Consider the following 21,622-nt stretch of genomic DNA (forward strand, 5'->3'; position numbering starts at 1 on the left):
GTCTTAGTGACCACAGAAAAGGAAAACCCTCCACAGACTGGATTGGTCAAGGGATAGGCAAGGTTTCATGTCAATGACATGATTTCTTATCTTCCTGAGGCTGCTGCAGTGTGAACACAATTGAACGGCCTTTCTGATTGAGATGTACATACTGATTTCAGTTCACGTTGCTCTGTGTTTAAGTACAGTGTTTCTTTCTCCAGAGCTGTCAGGCTGGCATATTTGCCTTTAACTAAATTCCTTTTTGCGAGAATGTGTGAATGAATTTGTATTAGAGTTAGGAAAGAAAAAAGTGAGTTTCTTTGACAAACACACAGGTAACTCCCGTGTATGTTATTTGACAGTAATTTTACCTTGTTTTGGCTCGGAGTCATTACTGAGTACATCAACACTGTCTACCATTTCTCAGAGTGCTTTTTTCCTAAAAATTTGAATAAGTATAGAAATATTTATAAAATAAATACAAATTACTTGATGCGTCCTGTGGATAGATTGACAGTGCTGTGATATGAGTGCAATCACGACTCCAATCTTTTCATGACCATCTATAAGGAAACTTCTCGGTAGTACTTGAGTTCTTCCTAATGCGAGGGTGAGGGGAAAACGCAGGCATACAGGACAATGGAGCTGAAAGCTAGAAAATGAATTGTTTGCTCTCTCTCCAATATTTTTTTCATATTCTTCGCAGTCGTCATTCACAGCAGAGGGAAGTTCAAAGCAAACTAATGTATTCTTTAGAATAAGTAAGCAATTCACAGCTTTCATGGAATGTTTCAGGTGTTCATTTTGATCTGCCTTAGTCATACATCATATTGTACTGTTATTGTCAGCACTGCATTGAAAGTAAATAATATCTCAATTTTATAAAGCCTTCAGTTTTGAAGGACTTTTTAATGTATGATAAAGATTTTATATAGAATTTAGTTACAATATCAATGTGCTGAAGTAATAGCACATAAAGCTGAAGAGCTTCCAATTTTAGGTTACACCCACTGCCACAAAAGTTACCTTGTTCTTAGAAATGCTTTCATTTGATCACTAGTTGTACTAAACTTTTCACAGGTTTCATGAATAGCATGTCTAATAACAAAGACTTTGGATAAGCACACGGGCACAACAGACAAAAGCACGTAACAGATCAACAGTCAAATGCAGATCATTGAAAAGGTACTAATGAAATAACCTTTTCAAATTATGTTTTCAATGGTGTCATACCAAGAAACTCTGAAAACCAAACTCTTATTCCCCAAGTAAACATTAACTGGAGAATAATGTTTCAGCAGGTGTGCTTATATTGCTATTCAAACTGAAAACCACTCAACGCTGCACAAAGCTTAGCCCTTTGAACAGTTTGTGAAAGCATTTTCTTTCCCAGATTTCTCTTGGAATATGTTTTGGGGAGCACAACAGGCATATTAACCTGTGGTACTTAACTTGTATATTTTAATCTTTAATTTTAATTCTAATATGTTGAAAGATGAACTTATGGCTATTACAAACACTTTTAGTGGTTTTACAGAGAAATGCATTGGATATGCAGTCACCTGTATTCTAAAACTTTTTAAAGTTTCCATTCTGATATTCTGCTTTTCCTTTTAGCCCTTTCTTTCTCTTTTATTTCAGCCATAGCCAGCTTGCTTATATAGCTAGGTGATTAGTGTCTGGCCATCAAACTAGTAATAAAATTCCCATTTAATGTACAGAACTTTCTTCTTAAGAGAGAAGAATATTTTTGCAAGGAAATAGTTCTCTTTGACACTAATTAGGAATGGTTTTTAGGATCAAGCCCAAATTTTCTTTCATAGATGTAGGTTGTGTATTCCCTCAGCTGTTTTACTTAAATGTTCGTATCTAAAGCCAACTCTTCTGGAACAAAAAAATATTGCAGATATTACTATATTGCTCTATAGTATAGTGGCATCTTGGAATGACAGCCATCACCTCTCTCATGTATTTGTTTTCATAGCTTCTCATCAAAACCTGAATTCATTGGCAATGGTGTTACTTCAGTCCCTCATACCTAATTGTGGGTTTTAATGTGCAATTTTTACTGCATTTCTGGAGGACCCACAAGAGATTTTATGAAAGTAAAAATAACTTAATTTGCAACTATATATTTTCTCTTCTCTTTTTGCTTAGGGCTATGGTACTTACTAGGTCTGGACCGTCATTTACTTTGTTTTACAGGTAGATATTACAACAGGAAACTCCTACCCTTCCGTGACACGTTTTGCTTCATCTGCTTGAGGTGATGAGCTACGCAGGGCTCAGGGAGAACCAGTAGTTCAGAAGGAGTTGCAGTGCAGAACCAGTAGTGAAGGATCTCTAGTGAGGTTAGCTCCATGAGGTTCCTTTCTGGAAATGGAGTTTTGTTAATAGTGAAAGTCATTGCTATTTTACTTTTTGGGTGCAGTGGTTGTACGGCAAACTCCAACCTATCTGAGTGCTCAGTAGGGAATCATACACATTAGTAGGGGTGGAGCTGGTACTAGGGTGTGATTGAGCATGGGTCTCTACCTATATGAAAGGCAGGCATCAGCCTTCAAAAGCTTGGTACAAATAATCTATATTTTAATATAATTACATAGGTTCCATTCCCCTTCTCACCTCATGATTTGCATGATCTGAAACCATTAGCTGTTAAATATGTAAGTTCTAAGCAAAACTTGATATTGCCTTTATAAATGTCTTATGGCTTCTGTAAGGTCTGTACTATCCTCTTTTGTTCTCTAGATGCTCTGGAGATCAGGTAATTCAAAAATGATGGATATTTAGCTTCCCAAAATCAAAAAGAACCACAGTTTCTCTATTAATTTCTATTAATATTTGTCTTAAGGTATTGAGATCATGCTGTGTGGGTTTTTTTCTCACAATAATTATTTATATTTTTGCTTTTATGACATTTTTTATGACAAGGGGCAGAAAAACATTTTTTCAGTTATCAAACACAGAAACTATCTACTTAACATTTCAGATAAGTGTTTTCAGTAAAAATCTAACATTTTTTTCCCAATAGAAGCTTGGACAAGTCTATAAACCTTTTATAACTTAATGAATGTTTCACAACAGATGCTGATTCCCTAGGTAAGCAAATCTATAGTTAGTGAGACACAATCTTCTGTCATGATTTAAGTTTGTTGAAATCAGATTGAGACTTTCCAGACTTGAGTGGTCGCATTTTTCATAGCTTAACTGTAAATCATCTTTCACTTAGAAGATTTAGAGACAGACTGAGGAGCTAAATCTTTTAGTTTGCCTTCCTAACTAGTAGAAGCCATTAGATGAGCCTCATTATGGTGTTTCCTAAAGGATTAGATAAAACAGTTTTGTAATGTTCAAAGTAGGACAAATACCATTACAAGTATAACAGCTTTATCCTTGTAATGATTTAGATGTAGAATTAGGTGTGGTTGGAAATTGCTTGGATTGACAGAATTGATAATCCAAGTCTTTAGCTATGAAATTAATAGTAATAAATGATGCTGCCAATAATACATAGTAAAATTTTGAAAGTTTTAACTAAAATATGTTTATTCTGATACCACTCAGCAGCCAAAAAGTGCAGTTTTGAGTGTCAGTGCTGGACGTTTCAAGACTGAGCTCTTTCTGATGTCAATGAGTCTACTCACAAACTAAATATTTAGGTTAAATGGCCTTTGCTTTGGAAATTCGTGTTATTTAAGCCATCAATGGTCATAATTGCTGTATGGGATATACAAGTGAAGACTGGGACCTTTCAATACAAAATAGGGATTCGGTGGCTGTTAAGTTTTAACACTAATGACAAAAACAAGATACTGGCAGTTCTGTGTACTTTTTTTTTCTGTATTGAATGTGTATCAGCTGAGACTTTGACTCCATTCTTTTTGATGTTCTAGTATTAAAGCAGTGCTACTTAGGAATCTTTATTGCTTATTCAGGTTTGGGGTTTTGTTTTTATTTTTCATTTAAATGGTGGAATACCCCACACTGAAAGTGCTGCTTATTTGGATGTATTTTGATTGTCTGCTTTTAATACTCAGTTTGAATTTTTAGTGGTATTAAACCAATTTAATGCAAGTTCTTGGTTAAAGAAATGTGAATTAAATATAATAAAATTTCTCTATAATAAAAAGAAGTTTGTAACACAAATGTAGATGTTATATTAACCCTAAAGCAGAACCAAGAATAATCCAAGAATAAGATAGCAAATTAAACTAGAAGAACAGGTCTTATCTAGTAACTTTCTACCTTGATATACTGTTTAAAATAAGAATGTTGCTTTATGTGTGTTGTACAGCAAAATCTGGCTGCGATAAGCTCCAAATTCAGTACTCTAAGGAAAGACTTTTGGGGAATAAATATAATCATATTTTCCCATTATAAGTTCCGGAAAATAGCAACTAAAATAAAATTATCCAATGCATTCATATGGATTTCCCCCCTGTAAAATGGTAGTGTAATTTATTTGCAAGCTGCTTTTGTTTTATTTTTGATGGTATAGAGGAGCTCTTAGTATTATGAGCTTTGTCTGATTAAGTGCGCAAAATGACAAACAAGGTTGTCCTGTGCTCATCTTCTTCCTTCTTTAGGCAGATAATCACCTTTAGAAGCCTGGATCCTATTCAGCTACTCTGTCAGTCAGCAATACCAAGACCCTAGTAAGCCGCATTTATCAAACTAAACACTTGATCTGTATCGGCACATCAGCTGGTGGCAAGGTCTGAGACACAAGATGAAAGTTGCAATTAGGATTTAGGAGGACATTTTATTATCTGAGATTTGGAATAGGTTTTCTTAGTTAATCCAAACATCTTTCCACTCAGATATGTTGACAGAGCCCTTCTGTACATGTACTTACTTCAGTTTAAGTGGGAACTCCGATGGATGTTGCCAAGATTTAATACCTCTAAAAGGGGAGTACTTGTCAAGGGCAGGACACCGCGGGTGGAGCGAGAGCGGTGCCTGTGCTCTGTCTGTGCAGGCTTTCTTCAACTGATGTTCAAAAGCCAGATAGTGCTTCTGGGGTAAATTTTTACTGTCCAAATTTTCCAGAAAAACAAAAACTATTCCTTAGTAAAGGCCAATTAGTAGCCTAAGATTACAATACATCTCAGCAGCTTTTACGTGCACGTAGCACGTGCAAGTCAGTAGGTTGTGTGTGAGTGCTGTACGTGCAATGCTCAGATTATTACAGCGAGGGTGCTTTTCCCAAAACCTAAGGGGCAGACTAAAACACCTTTCTGATCCTCCCTGAAAGTGCCTCTTTAGTGACAATGCATTCTTTTTCTCATTTGCATTTGTAACCCTAACTGAAATATTCCTCCTTTGTACACGAGAGGGACTGGCATTTGTGGCCAGTGACAGAGCGAGCTGGCCGGGTCGTAGTCAGAGTTCCTGTGCCATTCGAGCCACCTGGCTGTATCGAGACAGCCTCGTTGGGCTGCTGCTGTTGTCTCAAGCTTCTGAGTGTTAATTGTTTTGATTTGCTATCGTCCAACAAGATGGAGAATATTCCTGTGAAAAAGGAACTCTGTAAAGATTTCATCTTCACTTTGTTGTATCAGTGTAGAGCACGCCAGATTGCATTTGCCATATCTTTGGTGCTATGATCTCTCCAACATTATTTGTGAGTTTCTTCTTATTCTACTCTATTTGAAATGGTGAAAAGAAAATATGCACGGATCTCCACGTTTCATCATCAGTATACAAATTTAAGCATGTGAATTGGAATAGTGGCTATTTAAATGTTCACAGTAGTCTCTGACTTCATAAATGGTGGATGACCGAGAGAGACTCTCTCACAAGTGCCAAGGTTATCGTACTAAGTGAAATAGTTTTTCAAATTTGACTGTGACATCCAGAGTAATGCTAAAGGTGAGGCAAAGTTCTTCACTTTAGCTATTGAGTACAGATGATATTCTGGACATAGTTGTACAGTGAGGTGCACAGTGCACAGTCTGAACAGCAGAGGTCCTCAAGACCCAGCTGTTCATGCTCAAGTGGAAATTTTACAGTAATTACATTCCATTAGTCATTTTATGAAACAATTTTACTTGAGGATTTTGTCATGCAGTTAAACAAAATGGTCATCTTGTTTTCCTTAAATATTTTTTTTAATTATTGTGAAATATTATCTGTTATTATTTCTTTTGCAGTGTTGTAGTAACATTTGAGAAAAACACTTGGAGGGTGTAAATATTCCTCCATCAAGCCTTTTGAAGAAACATACGGCAGGATTTTAGCAAAGCAGTTCCTGTGCCTCCTTTGTAAATAAAGGGCAGTGCTGCTGGCTGGAAGCATTATTTTTTTAAAAATATATTATTGGAAAACATGCAAGTATCTGAAATGTTGTAGTAAAATGTAACTGCTATCCAGAAATGGTCAGCTCATGTTCAATTAAGATTGTAATTATTTTTTACTTCACTGTAGAGATACTCAAGCAAATTATTTGAATATATACAACAAGTAAAGAATTTGCATGGTCTATTGAGTTTATGGGCTTGGACAAAACTTAAATATTTATCTACTTGTACGGTTAACTTTATTACCAGCCTCTTATTTACAGAAATATCTTAAGAAAGACAATGGCACGGGCATGAAATTATAAATATTGAGAGGATTTTTCCTTCTACCTACTCTACTGCCTGAGCACCTTAACTAGTTGTGTCTGGCCTGAAGCCCCTTCCAACTTCGTTGCTGTTAACTTCCCTGTAACCTGGACAACTAAGCTCTGAGTAGAAAGCAAGAATATAAGTTAAAGTAGCTGCAGTTTACTTTAAAATATTTCCCATGATTAACAGACTTTTAATGGCAGGAAACGCTGAGCTTTTGGCTTCGTCATTAAATATGCTGGAGAATAGGTTTTGTCCTGTAGAGGCTGCTAGTTTTGTCTCCACTCAGAATTATTTCTGAATTGTCTCACTGCTTACCCATGCTACTAGTTTTGACTTCATTGGCGATTCACAGGTTTTCAGAAGGGGTGTGGGGGGGGGAGAACATTTCAGGCTAGTTCACTACTGTCTTTAACTTGTCGTGTTTTCTGGAAAATCTCATGATAGTGCCTTTTTGTAAAAGCTCTCTGAGTGATGGATTAAGATCTGTCTTGGATTTTACATGGATTAAGTTTTAAATTAACATAAAAGAATAACAATGTGAATCAATTTGATCAAAGAAAAAGTGTCACTAATTATTTAAACAGGACACTTACTACAGAGGTTTAAAGGTAAAGAAGCGGATTTCCCTTGCATGTGGATCAAATCAGAAGTATCCCATAATTGACTCTTTACAAGACCTTGCTGCAGCGTAATGGACTAGATATTAAAGCCTTAAGTATTTAAAGCTAGTTTCCGTCTTTCTCTAAATGGAGGTCTACCACTAAGAGCTATTTTACAAGTCTGACACATTAGCTACATCACTGTGAAATACACTGGGCTCTGGCTTCTCTGGCTCGGAATTGCAAGAGCTTTCAATAGTTAAATGGTGTGAAACGGGTAGCATTGAACCTGTGAGAAGGAATGAGCATCCTAAAAATAAATTCCAGATGGGGATGTCTGTTGGAAAGGAGTGGAGATAGTGGATGTTACTTTTTGTAAGCATTTAATCAGTTCTCTCTTTGCCACCTATTTTTAATTTTGTTGGTGCCTTTAGCGAAAACTCACCCTCTGGTAACAATAGCTCATAGGGCACGTGAGCTGTTTTCCTTTCTGGGTTCTGAAGATGTAATCTTCTGCATTTATTTCTGTTTCAAAACTGGATCGGATGAATTCATTACAACTAAAATACTGTTTTGTGCATGAAGGAATGTTGCATTTTCTCATCTAGGAAGCACGTGTCAGCTTGGAGGACATGCATTAAAGCTCTTCCAAAAAAAAAAAAAAAAAGATGCTGCCACCCTCTTGTCCAGTCCTTGTTTGCACAAGCAGTATTGCATGACTTACACTGTCAAAATATTAGAAATGTTATTTCTAAGGCAACAGAAGGTAATACAGTTTATCTAAGCTTATATAAACAATCACAAGTAAAACAAGAAAATGAGAGACTGTAGATACTCGCATTAAAGAGTTTGCAGGATTGAGCCAGTGCTTTTTATTTTTTTGTGTGTTACTAAATATAAAACCGTGTGTTACATTAGGTAAGATTTCTGTCAATATAAGCTTTTATTTGTATTGATCTGTGTTTAAACTGTTGCTGTGCTTTGCACTAGAGTCGATGAACATCTTCCATGCTCTTCATTTTCCATTAATCTATGCTCCAATAGTCTCTCCTGCCACGTACCCCAGCCTTTATCCCAGGCTTCTCCTTTTCAGACAGCCCTATATATGTGGTTCAGTAGTGGTACATTCATATAAGAAGGTTGTGTGCTTTATTTCTTAATAATTTTCTTTTTGTATGGAAATAACTCATATATAAATATTCCCCTACCATAGTGGTTTATATTATATATACTTCTAGGAAAATATTACTCGGAAAGCAAAATAATCCTTCACATGATCCAGAATTTACTGTTAGATGGTTTCTGTCTTCTAATGTCAGGTAGAAACTGAATCATCCTGAAATTAACTGGAGTTCAGTCTGGGAACACTGGAGCCTTGTGAAGGAAGAAATTTGGTCCCATACACAACTGAAAATTTCAAAAGATTTCAAAATTTGAGTATCTTATCTTCAATTTATAACATCTGTGACTTCAAACCAGAGCTAAACAATACTAAATTAATTATATTTTTCACTTTTCCTCAAAATAACCTTGTAAATATTAAAGCCACAAATTATACTTTAAAATGAGACTGGACATTGACTATGATTACTCTGAAAGACTGTTTCACACAGAAAGATCAAAGTATGCTGCTTAGCTGTTTCAAAGGAGAAATACTTTTTAAAAGTTAGTCAGAAATTTTGGCTTATGGACTTAACTGTTCCTTTTTGTGTAGGTTAAGCGAGAGAGCCAAGTTTTCAAGTATTTATTTTAACAATTATTCCTAGGCTGGTGATCTTCTCCGAGGAAAGGACCTCCCATATTTTGCTTAAGCCATGTGTTCGTCGTGGGAATGCTGGGGTTTCTTCATTCAGCTGCAGTCGAGGTTTGAGCAGCTAATAACAAGTAGCTTAACAAAACCTCATTTTTTATATTTGGCAGGTTGACATTGTCTGCCCAGCAAGACTGCTGCTAGGGTTAGAGTAATATTTTCAGAGAACACTGGTTCTGCAAAATGATTTCAGTTTGGTGCAGTCCAACCGCATACATGATCAAATGCACCCAGCTGACCACATCCTCTCCAGCCCTGGCAGTGCGGGACAGAACCCATCTTTTCATAGTCTAGACAGGACCTGAGAAACAGATTTATCTTTTTTCTGAGTGATTTTAGAATTCCTGCTGTTCCCTCTGCTTGGGGTTGCATTCGGACTCATGGTCTGCATCCCTCAGTTTTTCCCTGATGATTCCAAAATGCAGGTCCTATGGCACACGCTTTTTCCAGTGACCTTCCAACTTTCCACATCCTGCTCCCATATCGTAGCAGAAATACTCTGGCTCTTGTGTTGCTTGGACTGTAGGGGGTCTGCTAGGTTGTTAAGCCTTTTACATCTTGATGGTGAAAATTGCATACCTTTCTTTAAATCTAATAGTCTAATAGTTAACACTATTTAAGAAAAATGTGTTCACTTAAATAGTGTCAGAAGTAAATACTTAGACCTTCAAGGCTCCCGAGCATCATTGCACCCAGAAAGGGGCCTGTTAGTTTCTGTTTCTTCCACAGAAACTACAACCAACAAAACTCTTAATTTGTTTTTAAATCTTATTTTTCAGTTGTGAGAGTTCTGCCTGAATTACTTTTCCTGGGTTATCTTTCCGTTACACCAAAACAAATATTAAAAAAAATAAATAAATCAAATTTCCATTGATTTTCTTACCCAGGAAAGCAGCAAAGAGCTAATAAAAGGAGGAAGGCTGGTCCAAAGAAAGCACTGTGGCTGATGTAGATTTGCAGAGCTGGTCTGTGGAGCAACAAGAGCTGCTGTCAATCTCCTTCCTTTTCCTCATTTGCGAGGCACAGCTGGGCATGTACCCATGCTGGGGCTCCATTTCAATAGCATCTAAATAGAGAGATTTGACTTACATAAACATTAATTTATATTTTACAAAATTAACCTAAGTAACCAGCGAGAAACATATGAGACTAATCATAAAGAAAAGTCTGATCTCCACAGAAAGAAAAATAAACTGTCTTGCCAAAGGCTCTTTCCCCACACATTGATACTTTCCTTCAGCTCATCAGGTTGCATCAGAACTGATTTTATATTTTTAAAAAATGAATGTTCATGTTTAATCGTGCATGTGTGTATATGCTTAGGGCACCCAAAAAGCTTACTGAAGTAAATAGCCAAAAACATAATAGGTACCATTTGTTCAGAAAAGATATGAAGGCAGGAGTCAGGACCTTGTAGTCCCATTGCATGACAGAAGTTGGCCTGAACATAACCTCCGTTACCAGAATATTAAAAATACAGCAGTTCTTGCCCTTATCTTTCTCTTATCTGTCTGGCTGTCTATTTATCTACCTATCAACATGAAACGAGCCACTGAAAGGATTAGCTCAAAAGGCATGTAGATATGCAGACTTGAAAGACATGTAGACTAAGTAGACTTAATAAAGTAGCAACAGCAGAGTTTGTACTGCATTTAAAAATAGTATCCGTCATACCTGGTGAAAGGTGTGTATCTGTACTAATGATCTAATTCAAGTCGAAGCCAGTGCATTTGTCTCACATACCAGGTGTAATTCCACAGAGAAATGCTGGAGCACATAACCACCGAGATGTTTCTTGTCTGTTGTAGACCATAGGCAGTTTAGCTAACTCTACCAATTGGTCCAGCATGAAAAGCACAAGGCTGTATAAGCATTGACTTTCTTATGAATTTGCAGCCCTTAAAAAACTTCTAATTGCATGATTATTGATGTGTCCAGATATATCCTTTTTAAGAAGTGTTCATATACTGTCTTGCCATCAGCTTCCATCCAGTTCTTGACTTGTATTCAACTTTGTGTTTTGATCAATACGGTTTCACTCCTGTCTTAAATCATTATGCAGAATTTTGTTTTTACAGGAAGTTCTGTAGAGAATCACAAAGGCTTTCAAATCTGAGACAAGCAGCCTGCTTGTGATTTGAAATGAAACAATGCCCTTTTTTGAGCTTTAATTTCTAGGCATTCTATAAATGCTCGCAGAATCTACCAAACTAAGCTAATGTAAGTTCATGAATAATATCCTCAAGATGTAAGTAAAATTTTCTTGTGTCTTTAAGCTTTAGACTCTTTCAAAGACTGCAGCCACTTAGTATGCCCCAGGCTCTGCTTCCCTCGATCCAGCGTACCCTTTAGGACATTAATTTAATTGTGTTAAATTTCCTAGGGGTGTTAATGGAAGATGTTGGAAGTAAGGGTATGAATCTTGGTTCATAGTCACAAATGTTTTATTTCATCTCCAGATATTATTTTTAAGTAATGTGTAATTTGGTTTTCATTTCCTCTCATTTTTTATTTAAAAGAAAAAGCTTTCTGCATTATTATTTGCTGTTGCAGTTAATCTACGCATTAAGAGTAGGAAACTTAATTTTATAGCGGAGGAGGCTTGCATGCTACTTGGAAAGTTTAATCCATCATCCTTTGTTTGTTTGTCAGCTGTTTAGGTTTCATTCACTTTGAGTCAAAATCTTTTCTCTCCAACTTGTGTGTGAAGTATGAAATAAGTTCAAGATGTGTATATGTGTGTATATGCGTGTGTTTCAAACTCTATTCTGACAGTCACAGATTAGTTAATTTCTTTCTTGGTTTTCCTGAAGAACGTGACTGCAAATCAAGAAGCTTGGGATGGGAAAGACATCCATAACCCCCTATCTGTATTTGGAAATCTCAGGTTTAAAACATGCCATACGGACAGATCAGATACAGAGCCAGCACATACCATTTGGATGGCTGTTTTGAACACTCTCATCTTAGATGTTTCTGACAAAAAATGGTTCTGTTTTTTCACGCTTTCCCCTCCTACTTTCCCTTGTTAAATATACGTGTGTTCTAAATGATGTTCTAAATGATGTCAGTGGGAGGCTTCTAATATAGGTGACTAGTTAGAGCATTCACCTGTGAGTAAAACTGTCCTGTCTTTTTTTTTTTTTCCTCCAGATCAGGGTTATAATATCTCAACTTAGGTATAGGATTTATTTGTATGATGTTTCAGCCTTCTGAAATTATTTTTAGTCCTTTACCCCCACAACTGCCATTTCCTTATTATTGCATTCACAGCAGATCGATAATCTTTGTGCCTATGTAAGCTGGTAGATTGTCCAACATATTGCTCAAGGTGGCTCCTTTCTCCAGTTGTGCATGGGCTGATCCATAACCGTAGCATCAACAAGCTTCCAAGGATGGTTTCTGCCTGTGGGTTTCAAGTTGAAAGCAGTGCCCACCTGCTCAGTCTTACAGCTCTTCCCAGCCACGATACCTTGTCACTGTGCGAGAAGTGCCACTCGAAGGGATCAATGGCAGAGGAAACTTCCTGTCCCTTGGCTGATGAAACCTGCTCTCTGTGCGGAGCTGAGTCCTTGCCACGAGCTTCAGAACACTGCAGACTTCCGTACTTGGTGAATCCCAGCTGTTGCTTTTCATTGTAATCACCCAGAAAGAGGGTACCGAGAGGCTCCGGAATGAACACAAAGCATGGCTCAGCCCATCTGCCCCAAAACCACGTGGCTGAAGCAGAACAAGATAAAGGAGGAATCCCACCATCAAAAGGGACTTGTTAGGGCAGAACAGCCGACAAGTGAGTACCGCAGCTGTCAAATACTTACTTGCCACATCCAGTGTATTTCTGCTCTTAATATTAAAAGTGTGTCAGAATTTCCATTATAAACCACTTATTTTGTGGGTTTATAGCTTTGCCATAAAAATACACCTTGGGTTGAATCTTGGCATACAGCCATTTGGCGACTTCTAACAATATTAATTCAGAACATCCAGACAGTGTTTTTAAACACCAGTATCTGAAATGTTGGTGCTTCTTTTTTTTTCCTTTTCTTTTTTTTTTTTTCACCCCCCCCCCCCCCCCCCCCCCCCCAGTACCTTGTTTTATGTAGGGCTTGCAGAAATCAAAGATGGGCAGATGTAACTACAACAAGAGTCTGAAATGTCTAGAAGTCCTCTTCAGAAACGAGGGCCACCTACACAACTCTCTGGCCAGATGGTAAGGCTGGCTGCAAAACTACAAGAATGAACTGACAAGGTCACTGACTTGACCGGCAATCTGGCTGCTCTCACCCGGAAAGTTTACCAGAAGACAGTAGAAAGCAGGAAAGTTTTGACCAGCCTGTAACTTACCTGCTCATATGAAGCTAAAATACCGGTTTTTGAAAGAAATGAAAGAATGAAATGACAGAATCTTAGGTCATATTTGAAGTCCATAGGTCACATTTGAAGCACCTAGCTTAACAAAAGATTGTCAGCCAATGAGTGGTAAATTAGGAGGAAAAGTACTTGTAATTTGAAATTTACAGATAGATCAGCTCAGAAAATATAAAAACCTCTTCTTCTGAACTATGGGTTTCGTAAGGAGCACATCTGGTCTGTTCAAATCACGGCCCCGGTGAATGACTGGAAAGATGGACAGAAACGGGGGCTCCTAGCAGCCAAATCCTGTAACTCAAGTACTGTTTATAAAATGAATGATGAAAAGGGGCGATCCTAATCTGATCCCTGGCCTTACTGTACAATTAGGAAAAGTGATAATCTTGGTTTGTAAAACAAGGAAAATTGGCAGCTGTGGAAAAATTAAAGGAAGTAGTTCAGTTAAATATTAGACTTATGAAAAAATTGGCCATAAAAGCTGCTCTGAGGCTGGCCAGGACAGAGCCTCAGAAATGTCTAGGGAAAGTTCTTCAATCAGTTCAGGAAATGTGAAGACATGAAGCTGAAAGTGCTGAGCTCCAAAGGAATGAGGATAAAGCTTATAGCTTTTCTCTAGATTTGGTCAGTTTACTTTTTGAATGTATATTAGGATCTGTGAAATGAATAGAATAAAGTACCGTTTCTTAAACTGAAGTTATTGGACTAGACAGGCTGAAAAAGGATAAATCAGCGGCAAGCAGAGACAGTGACTGCTGGGAGACACGACACGTCCAAAAAGTGGGAAAATTGGTTTTGAAAATTAGTCCTCTGCTTCAGAGCAAGAAATCTGACTGAAATGATGGATAAGCTAAGAAAGGATTTAGATTTCATTATGGCTAGTAACAGAGTAATACCTGCTGGAAATATTGTCTTATGAATTAAATCTCTGGAAATTTTCTTGAGTTATGTGGCCCGGGTGAAGCATAGCATCTGCAGATAACTGATTTGCAGTGTGCAGATTTTCCTGGTACAGCAGCAAACTAGTGCAGCAGTTACTTGTTGCAGTACATTTTCACCCAAGTAAAGGTAGAGTGATAGAAATCTTATTTTAAGGGTCATGCCTTTGCAGAAGTCTTAGCTGCTAGTGCCCTTGCGGGTTTGAAGAAGAGGTTAATTTTCTCTGGCACTAAGAAATTTAAATTCTGAATTAATTTAAATGCAGAGCAGCAGCATGTTCTCAGGGGATTTCCTTGCAGCCTGTGGAGGCGTAGGTAGGTATACTTGCTCTAGCTTTATCCCATCTAGCACAAGGAACTCACTGTGAAAATACAACGGCTGAGAGATCGATGCCAGGTACAAAGGTCGACTCCGTACTTCCCGACTATGCTGGAACCGCGAGCCTCTGCTGAGGTTAGAGTCGCCGCTGCTGTTAGTACTGGTGTTAACAAGGATAAAGAAAGCACGGCTGTGCCACGATCACAGCTTTGGCATACTGTTCAGATTCCCTAAAAGTTTTTTTGCAGTTAAAAATCAGTTCTCTAGATCCAATAAATATACAGCCTGCACACAGTGGTCTACCACAGATTGATTCTGAGGGAAACCAACCCATTACCCCGCACCTCTCTGTTTAGCAAAAGCAAAGCGGTAAGAAGTGCTACTGGGCATCAAGGAAATGAACTGGGATGGGATAAGTGAGCTTTCAACAGTTTTTGGACCTCACTCACATTCTGATTAAAGTCAAATGGTGGCCCGACCAGAGCCTGTGGAGCCAAGTAACAGGAAAAGGGGGAGGGAGCAGCTTTCAGAGCAGGACGAGACCTACTGCAATTTAAAGAGATGTCTTTTGGCACAACACCTGCTGCACTGCAGAGGACGGGGAGAAGGTATCATAGAGCATGCCTGTTCCACATTATCTCTAGATGATATCTCGGTACAAAGTGAAACACTTGAACAGGAACTGATGTAGTTGCAAATGGTCTGTAATATGCTGAAAGTCAGCAACCTGAGATCAAATCCAAAGACAAGTGAATCATTGCAAGCAGAAGTAATTAATTATGAGTCTGCAGCCAGCCAGGGAATGGTTTTCACAGACAAAAAGAAAATGGAGGCAGGGCAGCCCTGACCAGGTCTCCAGACAATGGCAGCCAGGTAAAAGGTTTTGGTTTTCTTAAGGATTACTGCTTCTGCTATTTCAGACAGTTTATTTGTGGCTTTGCTAATATTGTAAAACCACTGCATAAGTTTGGTGAGAAGGAAACCATTTCAGTGGCCGGTATGCTGTGATTTAACATTTTCAGTTTTTAAAAAAAGTGCATGTAACTGCTCCCATTTTCGCCTCCCCACGTTTCAGACACCTTTCAGGCTGCGCCCAGATGCTGGCACTTACGGGCTGGGAGCAGCACTGACAGAGGAAATCAAAGGGCTTGAGAGCATGGTGGCTTATTACAACAAAAAGTTTATGTTCTCAGGAGAGAAATTAATATTCCGCTCAGAGAACATCTGACAGTGGTTAAATCTATAGAACATTTTCACTGCCGTTTCTCTGGAAAAGGATAAATGGTTTGGACAAAGCCTCCGCAGGCTGCCGGGGCCCTGAAGGCCGCACTGCCTCCTGAGCGCAGGGAGCGGGCACGTCGCGCTTGCACGGGCTGAAACAGGCTGGTGCGTGGTTTTGTCTGGAGACCATCGTCCCAGGGCCACTACTGACACTGCCAGGGCAGGGCAGGAGGAGCAGGTGGCAGGGACAAGCGGCACAGTGCCCTGTTGTCACAGTGGCTGTCCTCAAAGTCTGCCTTCCCCCGGCCAGGGAGCTGGAGCCGAGGGCAAAGACATCCTCTCCTGTTATGTGGCAGTAACAGACTTTTTGGTAGTAAATAAGCGGAACTGTACTGAAGAAACACACGGCTTTGTCATTCGTTATTTTCTCCTGACAGAAGTATGCAGGAGTAATTCGGATTTTGTTAATTTGTCAGTGTTAAGGAGGTATATTGCCATTACATTCTCCTTCTCTACTGTTAGACAGAAGTAAAGAAAATCTGTACTTTGATAAAAGACATACAATATGATGTGGTTGAAATACATATATTTTTATATTTCTCTGTAAAATATTGCTATGGTTTCTTTCACCTGTGTGAACTAAGTAATGGACTGATAATTGTCTTGCTATGATTAAACAAATACTGTGAAATGTTGAGGGCTTTTTTTCTACAGCAAACTGATTCAGTGTTAAAGTTATTGCACATAAAGCCATGCTTTCCAAAGCATGTCTTGTTTTTCCATGCTTGAACCATCATGGAGCTGTCATGTTCCATTCCTAGCGTCTCCTTGACGTGCAGCAACAGACCGTGACAGCAGAGTTACAGCAGTAAAGGCAAATAAGGACATGGTTTTTAGAGCATTTATTTTAAACACAGATATCTGCACTGCTGGACATAATAGGGAGCTAAAATCTGAAAGGACAAAAGCTAGCAAAGTGGGTTCTTATGAATAATCACATTTTAATGGAGTTGTTTTATTTGAAAGCTATATAAAGCTTTCTTCAAGCAGCAGGAGGGATCAAACACTGGAAAATCAGTTCTGTAAAGATTTTCATCACTTTGTTAAATCTCTGTTGAATGAGCTTGAATCTAAGTCAACAGTACTGCTATGTTACTATAGGATATCCAGTAATACTGACCTGTATCAACATAGGAAACCTTTCATGAAACGTAACACAGGTTGTCCTCTGTCTGTAAGCTGTTGACCTGATGGGGACTGTAGGGGAGACGGTTTGAGGTTTGTTGGTGTTTCTGATTTGTGTGACTCGTCTCCGTTCTCATGTCACCTTTATTGTGCCTGCTTAGCTACTCAGTGTAACAGTCCCCTTAGCGTGCCCTGTCCTCCATGGGTTCCTCGGGGTGGAATCGCTAGGTCCCAGGTAAGCACATGGAGCTCACTCATGCTTGTTCTTGATGGGCTTGCTGCAAGACACGGCGATGTGTGCCATGCTGAACGTCAAATATAGATGATTTCTTCTGGATCCTTTTAAAGTCCATTAATCTTTGCAGAGCTGGGACTTTAGTAGCCCATGGTCAATTCCAGCAAAGTGCTGAGCTCCCTCAATTCAAAACATCTTGCAGAATGAGGCCAAAGACTATGAGTTAGGAAGAGGTGTGAGGAGAGCTTTATTAGTATGGCACATATTTAACCCATAGGAAAACCCACAAATTTTACTCATTTTAAGTGTATTTCACACTTTTTGACTATTTGAAATAACCACATTTGTAAAAACTTCTTTTAATGAATAGAGCTCTTTATGTATAAAGGCAACTCTTTTTTCCCCTAAGTACAGTACTTTTAAAATACTATTTCTTTTGTAGGTCTGGCTGCTTCCATCGTCTGTTCATTATTGCTTATTGCTACAGAACCCTAAGAACTGAAAACAGGCAATTTAGATTATACTTTATCTTAAAAGATTTTGCTGATCCATACATGTATTCATCAGGACTAATAAGACAGATAAGTATTTTGCTATTTAATGCTAACTGCATAAAAATACTCTGGTGTAAGTGGCGAAGCAGTACAATCTTTGTGTATGAGTGGAGGGAAAAAGCTACCTGGTTACAAATTCTGGCCCCATTGAAGTCAGTGGGGGTTCTGCCATTTGCCTTCAACAAAACAAAGGTTTCACCGTTACGTTTAACAGAAATATTTCACTGGGACTGTTGTCAGAGTGCTAGTAAATATACCATTTTTAAATCTACCTTCCTTTCCACATATGAATGTTTGTTTACCTTGCGTGCACTTCACGGTAATTTGATACAAAAATTTATCTTCAATTTCATTTTATTTCAGGTTGGTTTTGAATTGGTTCATTTTTTATTTTTTGTGCATTTAGAGAACCCACATGGCAACATCTGGGCTAAAAACATGGTAGGGGAACGTTCACATATTTTGTATTGCTGGATTTTAAACTGAATTAAAGAAAAACAGAAATGAAAACATTTGCATTTGCTTATGTAATTAAAAAAAATCATATAAAGCTGGGCCCAAGGTAGCTCAGTATATCCCTTTAATGAACACAAACCTTCACCTTTTTTGCAAGCACACCGTAACTGGAGAGACATACATGTCATATCTACCATATCAATGTCATTTTAGAGTACGTAAAAAAAACCCACTCTATTTGTCTTAGGAAATATCGAAAACTTTTATAGGGAATTTGGAAAATATTTTTTGGCTAGCATGAAAGGTAAAATCCTGCAGCACAAAGTACAGACATGGGCACAGAGACTGAACAGACGGGCTGCTGTAAAACAACCATTTAATAAGGCATTAAAATGCCATCGACTTGGACACATAAAAAAAAAGCTATGAAAACAAATGCCTTTCAAATAATTAGGATCTTATGCTTGAGACCAGTGTTGATCTCTATGCAGAGATTTTCCTGCTGAAATCAGACCAGTCTAAGTCTGATCGTCTAAGGAAGGAATTAGCAGCGTATAAATCGGCTGCTGCTTGAGATTTTTGTTTCTGCCATACGTAACCATTCATATAAATGATCGCTTCAGACTTTCTATCTCCTCCTTTCTGTTTCCTAAAGTAGTTTGGAAGACATTTAACTTAGTATGCCAGAATAATTTTTTAATTGAATCTCGGGTTTTTATCATGAGCGTGTGAAATGGTTGAATTACTAGCTTTTACTCACACTGTACGAGTGAATCTGAGCCAGGCTAACAGATGCGGCCAGAAATAGCAACAGAATCCATTTCTGTTCTCAAAAACATAGTATGACTTTGCTTTCACTTGAAGTAATGTACTTGTATTGATTTTAAGAAATAACAGTAGTTACTAGTGATAGCTGGTGTGTATAATAAATCAAAATTTTATAAAGTTATCCTTTAATGTAATAAAAAAAATCAAGAACAACTTTGTCACCTATAATGTATGCAAATACAAAAATAAGAATTATAGTTGACCGTTCATATCTGTGTATTTAAGCCTGGCTCACTGCTGTCATGGTAGGCCTCATTTGCATAGCTCAATAAAGCCTAACTAATTACAAAGAACGTATTTGGAAGGCTGTGCATCTGTGATAATGGAGTTAACATTATAAAACAAAGTAACGGGGAAGTTATCTAAGAGATGAGCATCAGATTCTCAACTTTAAGTTGAAATTTAATAATTTTATCTCAAAAGTAGTGTTTAATGAGTATTGCTTTTTTCATATAGTAAACTTACTGTTTTGATCTCCATATTACTGCAAATTAATGTCAATAATCCTGGATAAATTAATGTATGTCCCTGTTGTATTTTCATCTTGTTTCCTGTTCTGTCATTAGTCAACAGTTAACCCCTAAGGCACGTATTTTTAAACTTCTAATCTTTCTTTCAGATCTGTAATATCAGAAACTCTCAGATCTTGTGTTTTTAACATAGAACTGGGTCACATGATGAGAGTCCTGGGTGTAACTTTCATAACCCGGCAGAATAGGAGATCTTTCCCTTGATATTGTGATTTCTTCTATTAATCAGTTTTATATGACTTTCTGCTAGCCGAGTTTTTAAAGGTGTGAAAACTTGCACTACAGAGGTATTTTATAGATTGCAACCATAATTTCTGAATGAGATTCTAAATAACTGGTCTGGTTATAAAGCTTTGGGCACAATTTTTAGGTTCCTGTGAATTACTGTTAAACCTGTGTTGCCATTTGGCTAGAAGTACATCCCAATTAGTGACCCTCCTATCTAGCAGTAGCAGTATGCAAGTGATATTTTTTTTTAAGTCAGTCGTAAATGATTAGTCCAAAAGAGTAGCATAAAACTTCGAACTAGTCCCCTGCAGGAGTCGGCTGGAGGAAATTAAAGGATCAACAACACAAGGGAAGCACTGAGGTAGGATTGTTCCAGGCTGCAGCCACAGGCTTTCACATGCACTCAGGAAATTGACTTCATCAAAAGCTGAGGATGCAGGCGCGAGGATGAGGAGGATAATGCAGGTGATGATTCTAAATCATGGCTCAATATCACATCGCTTTCCAAGGAGAGCTTTCCTCCCCGCCTCAAAAAAAGCAGGTTTTCTCTATAAAAATTGAATCTTCTCCTTATGAATTAATAAAAGTTCAGCACAAATCTGAGCTATAAATCTAATATAACTTAATAAATAATGAAGACTCAGTTTCCCCAAAATAATATCAGTTGGATTTTTTTTTGCAGAAGTAAGAAATGACTCCTCATAAGCTTCACTGCCCGTCTCAGAACGTTACCGCCCCATGTGTGGATTTGTGTGTTTGTGTGAGAGCTGTAAAACAAAGGACTCCAGAGTGCATGGGACTTACAGGCTGGCAAGGCAATTTCTTTAATGTTTTTAAGTAAATTCGTGCTGCAGAAATTTGGATATTCTGGGCCTGTGATGAAGCTGAAACCTTTCTAGTGGAGCAGAAAAGAATCAGAAGAGGGGAAATGCATAAATCTACATCTGGAGCCAAGTATGCTGGGAAGGCATAAAGAGATGGGGGAGCAGGAGTGCCAGAACAGGGCTGAGAGCGCGAAATTCCAATGGGAAAAGTGGGAGAAAGAAAGAGGAATGTCCCAGGAATGAAGCTCTTACAATGTTCAAAACTTTCATCGGAAGTAAAACACTGGAAGGCTATAATCCAAATAAGGAAATTAGAACAAAAATTAACAATATTCAGCTAGTCAGATGTCAAAAGAAATAGCAGAGTTATTGGTGTTAGAGGTTATTGCCAGGAGGGAAAAACTCAGCATGCCCTGGGTAATTAAGCTTCATTGGAGAGCATGGATCCCTTCTCCAGGTAAGAAATGCTTTTATAACATGGCATCTTTTGCTATTGTAATTAAACACCATGGGCTATTCTGCATATGAAGTCTTAAACACTTTAGTCCTTTATCACAGGATTTTACTGGCCAGGCATATGTGTTCTTATGGCAAAAAGCATTGACTGCTATAAAAAAAGAAACCCAAACATTTCTTTTTATTACTTGACTTGCTGTATTTTTATATATATTGAGCCAAATTCATCCCTTGTGTAGCTCAGTTGAAGCCAATAAGGATAGATTTGGCCCATGTCTATATGAGAAAGGTGGTGACAATTAAAATATATTGTTTAATAATGAGAGCTATGCTAGTGAAGTGTCTTTGTGTCTATGAAATTATATACCACGACACCACATTGCCAGTATAGACTGGGGCTAGCAAAACACATAAGACCAGTTTCTGATGGAAAGGTAAAAGCACTCTGACTTTTACTATTATGATTAAATATCAC

General features: G+C 38.0%; 1 protein-coding gene across 7 annotated transcripts in view; it reads left to right on the top strand.

The window, feature by feature from the left end:
• BRIP1 (BRCA1 interacting helicase 1) overlaps positions 1-21,622 on the top strand; it is a 120,440-nt gene that overhangs the window by 92,829 nt on the left and 5,989 nt on the right. For all 7 annotated transcript variants that reach the window (XM_066979409.1, XM_066979411.1, XM_066979410.1 and 4 more), the window contains one exon: positions 17,714-21,148. In XM_066979409.1, coding sequence (XP_066835510.1) covers positions 17,714-17,773 — 60 coding nt within the window. In that variant the 3' untranslated portion in view covers positions 17,774-21,148. The remainder of the gene's footprint in view (positions 1-17,713; positions 21,149-21,622) is intronic.

The sequence above is a fragment of the Anser cygnoides genome, chromosome 18 (genome assembly GCF_040182565.1).
Source record: "Anser cygnoides isolate HZ-2024a breed goose chromosome 18, Taihu_goose_T2T_genome, whole genome shotgun sequence".
NCBI lineage: Eukaryota > Metazoa > Chordata > Aves > Anseriformes > Anatidae > Anser > Anser cygnoides.